At 38.8% G+C, this 6525-nt stretch overlaps 1 protein-coding gene across 1 annotated transcript in view; it reads right to left on the bottom strand.

Moving 5' to 3' along the window:
- Positions 1 to 460: 460 nt before the first annotated feature.
- Positions 461 to 6525, bottom strand: part of slc36a1 (solute carrier family 36 member 1) — a 38169-nt gene continuing 32104 nt past the window's right edge. The window contains exon 12 of the mRNA XM_055178555.2: positions 461 to 1556. Coding sequence (XP_055034530.1) covers positions 1288 to 1556 — 269 coding nt within the window. The 3' untranslated portion in view covers positions 461 to 1287. The remainder of the gene's footprint in view (positions 1557 to 6525) is intronic.

Below are 6525 nucleotides of genomic sequence, written 5' to 3'. Positions count from 1 at the left end.
GAACTATATTTTATGGCGAAATAGCACTTTTGGGAGTACTTCGACTCGCCTGAAAAGTCCGCTCCCCTTCTCACTCTCATAATGGGAGAGGGAGGGTGTTACTGCGCCGAATCGAAGTACTCCCAAAAGTGCTATTACGCCATAAAATATAGTTCCTCTTTTAAATCCGCTTAGAAAAGCGCTACGTTTTATTTTGTACCACCAAACTTGCTCGTATAACTTCTCGTCTTAAATAGGAAAAACGTTGATGTGTTTGGTCACTTCTAACTTTATCTCTAAACGGTACCATTGAATGAATGGGGCCAAGCCAAACGCCATCGAAGCGTCGCACCGCGCCCCAGCGCCCACGCGCACGCACACAGACGATAGAGGGATGCACCAACAATTCCCGGCCAAGGCAATAACATAGTTCAACACTAAAAACGAGTAGACTATTCCTTTAAAGAGACATTCCACTTTTTTTGAAAATAGGCCCATCCTCCAGCTCCCCTAGAGTTAAACATCCGATTTCTACCATTTTGGAATCCATTCAGCCGATCTCCGGGTCCGGCGCTAGCACCCCCAGCACAGCCCAGCACAATCCACCGAATCCGACTAGACCACCAGCATGCGCCTAAAAAAAATAATAATAACCAAAGAGTTTCGACATCCCTCCCATTCAAAACCTGACTCCCCTGCAGCCACACTTCTGTAGTTAAGACCAACGCAGTTACTTTCAAAGCAGGGGACTATTTGATATTGCGTCTGCTGCAGCCATGTTACAACAGCAAAGTCCTTGATCGGAATGAGAGTATAGTTCTTAGCCATATTGGCCTAGAAAATCACAACTTTTAATTTTCCATCTGTCTTAGTACACGGCGTAACTACAGAAGAGTCAAGCCCCAAATAGGAAAAATATCGAACCTCTTTGGTTATTTAGTGCAATGCTAATGGTCCAATCAGATTCAATGGACTATGCCAAGCCACGCCAAAAGCGGTATCGCCAGACCGGGAGATCAGCCGAATGGATTCCAAAACGCCACAAATTTAAATGTTTAACTCTAGGGGAGCTGCAAAACCAGCATCCCTTCAAAAAAAGTGAAGTGTTTCTTTAACATTTGGAGAAAAGGCCATGTTTGAGTAAAAAATGGTACTTTTAAAACAAAAAGTAAAAAAAACGCGCCAAACTCATAGCGAAGAAATGCAGTGCTATAAAACAAAGCAAAAAACATCAACAGATGGTCAACAAAAAGAATCCCAAGCAGAACTCACTACTGTATATAAAGAGTAATGACTGTGGTTCAACATTCACATGAGCTGAAAATGTGTGCTGTTGTGTCCGGCACTGTTGCGTGTGATAATCTCCTGAATAGAGATGTAGGTCCCTGCCACGAAACCCACCAGACCAATGAGACTGATTCCCACATCTTTGGCCATTACCAATGGTGTCATGCCTTCATTATGAAAGGTGATGATTTGAAGCAGAGGTGGAAAGATGAGGGCCAGAGCGCTGCTGCTTACAGAACCCACCAGCGAGATCACGAGGTCAAGCTCTGGAATCAATATGGCAAGAATACCTGAAGAAAAAAACGACAAAAGGAGATCATGTTTAAATTAGCATCGCTTCCAACAGGTCTTGAGAGAGACAAGGAGGTAAAAAATTGAGTAAACCTATTAGGCAAAAAGACAGAAGCGGTAAAATAATTGCTGGTGATGACTTTGTTTTATTTGGGTAAGGCGGTGGCTATGCAGAGCGGTACTTGTATATCGCTCCCCACTAAATGTTTCTCAGTTTTTCACACCATGCACAGCAGGAGCTTCAAACCTCCACGTTGCGAATTCCTTTCAGTCACGCATTTGTGCACATACCCGCTACCTGTCACTTATTATTGCTTTTGTGGGAGCTGTTATAACTTGTCGGCCGTACATTCCATTCTCATTTGACACGTAAAACTCTTTGAACCGTAATCTGCCACCCGCTTGTCTGGCAAATTAACAGCGAAGGACAAAGGAAGGCTGACCTTTGGGAGGACGTGCCACAACCCATGTGAGAGAATAGTCTGCCGTATAATATGTTGTTTGGAGAGGCTATGTTGCCAAATTTTAAGCTCGAAGGAGACAAACAGTCCAAGGGGACTGAGATGTAGGTCACTTTGAAGATGTGAGAGTTGTATGGATTACAGAGCAAGGACATCCCCCTTGGGACCTAAAAGCAGAACAGGTATCACAAAGTAAATGCACATTAGGACATGTGCTGGATCAATTGATGGAACTACTAAGCTCGCCTCTTCCAACAAACCAAATTACAGATTCGTCCTCGGACGGTGACTCATTTGTTCCAGAGCGCTGATGATGGGGATGGAAGGTTGCACCGTTGCTACGCATTACAAGAATACACTTTTATAACAATCAGCTTTATTAGCGTGAACACAATGCATTTGAAGAGATTTAAAATCCTACAATTAACCCTTTTCACCTTATTTTTGAGCACCTTTTCATTTAGATAGCAAGATTTCATGTTCCTTTCTCTGTGTTTTGTAATTCGTGTCCTCCTCCAGATTTCGGAGATCAAGGCCAGTGCTGTATCAGGGACAGCTGCCATCTGGCTATTCTGTATTCAGCTGATCCAAGTTTTGTGTAATTGATTCCACATCCTTTGATACACTAAATGAACCAACCTTTATCAAACCAATGAAACAAGTTAAGATTGTTGACTGCAGGTATTTGATCAGACAGGTCATTAATTCGAATATCAAACACGCCGGTGTGTCTCATCTACATTATTGTTCAGCTTTGGATCACCTTGTCATATTCTGAAGTCAGCACATATCTCCACTTGGAAAGGGAAAAGGACTATGCCCTGCCAATTGTAGAGCTTCTAGATTAATGAGGTATGCCACTCTGTTTTTATAAAGCCGTTCTGACAAAGCAAGGATTCGATCTGCACGCGCAGCAACTTTGACAGCTGGGCTTTAAAGTAAATTGATTCATGTATGGAAGAGCCCCACTTCAAGACCTTCAGGGGAACTCCAGAGGTGTCAAGCTAAAAGGTGTCGAGCAACAGAGGATATAAAAGTCTTCATTAATCATATTTAACCCCGGAGCACAAGTCTTGATGTAGGAGTATAAAGAGTCATCAGATAAAATGAATACAAAGAAAATGTGCTATTTGGTGATACAGTATAGCATAATTAGACCCACTTATCCTCAATAAAAGGAGTGCTGCTTGGTTATTGGTGTATTCTGGTTGGTTGCTTCCCAATTCCCAAGTGGTTACGAAAATTTGATCCCAAAATTCAGCTTGGGATTAAAGTCTAAAAATTCAACTTTAAGTCAGCAGCAGTGTTTTGGGTCAGAAAAATTTGTCAATTTTCTTAAAAAAAAATCCAGATTATTTACTCTCCACAATGTCATCCAAAATGTTGATGTCTTTGTTTGTTCAGTCGAGAAGAATTTATGTTTTTTAAGGAAAACATTCCAGGATTTTTCTCATTTTAATGGACTTCAATAGACCCCAACACGTAACAGTTTTAATGCAGTTTAAAATTGCAGTTTCAAAGGAATCTAAACAATCTCAAACAAGGCATAAGGGTCTCATCTAGTGAAACGATTGTCATTTTTGGCAAGAAAAATAAAAATATGCATTTTTAAACAACAACTTCTCGTCTATCTCCGGTCCTGTCACGTACCAGCGCGACCTCACGTAATACGTCATCATGTCAAGAGGTCATGGATGACGTATGTAACTCCGCCCAGTGTTTACAAGTGTAAAGAAAGAGGACCGTTCATGCGTTGTTGTATGTGGAATAATACTAATTAATGTCTTTGTGTTAGTTTATTGGTTAAAATGGTCCGCAAATGTGTGTTTCATATATGGAACACGTGACCTTTCCACGTCATTACGCAATTATGTGAGGTCGCACTGGCTCGTCACACAGCCGGAAGAAGAGAAGTTGTGGTTTAAAAGTGCATATTTTTTATTTTTCTTCCCAAAAAAATTATGATTGTTTCGGTAGATAAGACCCTTATGCCTTGTTTGGGATCTTTTCGAGTCCTTTAAAACTGTATTGGGGTCCATCAAAAACGTCCATTAAAATGAGAAAAATCCTGGAATCCCTGCTGAAAAAACAATAAAACCATTACAGAAAATTCTAATGGTTTCCATTAAAATACCAATAGAAACCATTAGCTTTTACCATTAAAACCACTACAGTGCAGTATGTTTTGGGCCATATTCCATAGAACCAATTCATAGAACCAATGGAACCAATACATACCATTAGAGACCAACAAAACCCAATACACCGTAGTGTGTTTTGGGCCATATTCCATTAGAACCAATACAATTCCCAATAAAACCAATAAAACCATTACAATTTTCTGTAATGGTTTTATTGTTTTTTTAGCAGGGATATTTTCCTCAAATCATAATTTCTTCTCGACTGAACAAAGAAAGACATCAACATTTTGGATGACATGGTGGTGAGTAAATTATCTGGATTTTTTTTTAAGAAAATGGACTAATCCTTTAAAAAAAATTCTCATTTTTAATTACTAGAAAATATGTTGGTTGGAGCTTGAGCATTGCCAGTCCAGTTTGTGTGTTTAAAGCTTTCAGAGTTTTAGCATAGTCGGACCGCACTACTGAGATAATTCAATAACAATGCAGTTTTCATTCAAACACACAACAAAAGTCCCTCTGCCATGTGAAGATTTCCATGGATGCGCTGTGACAAAACTACAGAGGAAACCACATGCACTGAGACAAATGACCCATTAAAGCCCTCTAAATAGTTGTTGACTGTCTGACAGTGACTGTTTGAAGTATAAAACAAAGACTTGTCAAGTTTATTGTCGAGAAATAGATGCGGTGGTCTATATTTTAGCCAAAAGCTAAATGAATATTTAATAAACAGCTGCATCTGAAGATATCTGTAAAAAAACCTCTAAAGAAAAAAGTGTGACAAAAAGGATGGTTTTAGCTGGATAATCTGGCAAATCAGGCTGGTCTTAGAGGGGTTTTGGACACTTTTTAGCTGGTCTTAAGTGGTCAGGCTGGAAGCTTGTCCAGTTTGGCTACGCTGGTTGGTTGTTTTTAGCTGGTTTAAGATTAAAGTTTCTGGTTTGAGCTGGTCTTCTAGCTTAATCAGCTAAAAAGGTGGCCAAAACCCTACCCATTCTCATCATATTGTGCAACTTTTCAAAAGTCGAAAATGATTGCGCCAAAGTCCAATTTAATGTGCATATGATACACCGGCCCTTCCCATTCACTTTGGTGGAGAGCAAACATAGACATTATATACGTAGACACCTCGTAGACTGAGCTGCCTATTGGAGCTGACGTGTCGCGCGGCCGCCATCTTGGATGGGTCTCCAGTGCGCTCCCTTGCATTCATTTCTAATGATGAATAATCATAACTCCCCTAATTTTTACCGGATTTTCACACGGTTTGCGTTGTTATAAGCGGCAAAGATTAAGTTATGATACAGGACGCTGTCACACATTGAAAAATACTGCTTTCATGCTAAAATACTTTGTATTATGCTCTTTAAGTATGGCATATTGACAGAGGCAGACACTACTTAAGTATTTTACTTTCTACATAAAAGTAAATTTTCAAGTATCTGTATTTTATTAGTGTTTTTCTTTGGAAAACTTGTATTTCAAAGCATATTATCATAATTTTTACTCCACTACATTTCATAATTTCAAGTTTTTGGTTTATATTTAATATTTAAGTACATTAAACATCTACTTTTTTACTTTTACTTAAGTAAAAAGTACTTTAGTACACAATTTTTATGTAATTTTTACGTAATTAGGTATTTTATGTAATTAGGTATTAAATTAATTTTAATATGAATGAATTGAGAATGAATTGGCTGTGAGAATTTTCATTCCTAAATGGCGGCCGCGCTACTGAAGCGCCATCTAGTGGCTGTTGCCAAAAACTAATCAGAGTTTCCCCTCTTCTTGTTCTATACTATTTGCTACAGAGCTTTGACGACTCTGTCACAACAAAACCCTCCCGTTTTATAGCAACTTCCCATTGCCTCCTCATGCCTGTACACTGTAAAAAAAATCCGTAGAAACTACAATGGTATTGCAGCTGGGTTGCCGGTAAATTACCGTAGATTTAAATTTATGTAATTTACTGGAAAGAGTTTGTTCAAAGTTAAATAAATTTATAATATTAACAAGTCTTCATCTTTACAGAATAAAACTATACAATAACAGCCTCATGCAAAGCATTCTGGGAACCAGAAATCATCAACAACCTTTTTCTGTTTTTTGCTTCAGATTTTGTTTCCCAGAATGTTTTGCTTGATACTGTTTTTCTAATTTTATTCTGTAAAGACAAAGACTTGTAAATGTTTAATGTTCATTTAACTTTGAACAAAATGTTGCCAGGAAATAACATAAATTTAAATCTACGGTAAGTTACCGGCAACCCAACTGCAAATTTCTACTGATTTTTTTACAATGTATCACTGGGAAACCTTCAAATGTGAAGAAAAAACAGCGAGAGATCATGAGAGAGAGTA

The sequence above is a fragment of the Misgurnus anguillicaudatus genome, chromosome 16, assembly GCF_027580225.2.
Source record: "Misgurnus anguillicaudatus chromosome 16, ASM2758022v2, whole genome shotgun sequence".
NCBI classification, from domain to species: domain Eukaryota; kingdom Metazoa; phylum Chordata; class Actinopteri; order Cypriniformes; family Cobitidae; genus Misgurnus; species Misgurnus anguillicaudatus.
The sequence above is the reverse complement of the archived record's forward strand: the minus strand, read 5'-3'. Positions and strand labels throughout refer to the sequence as shown.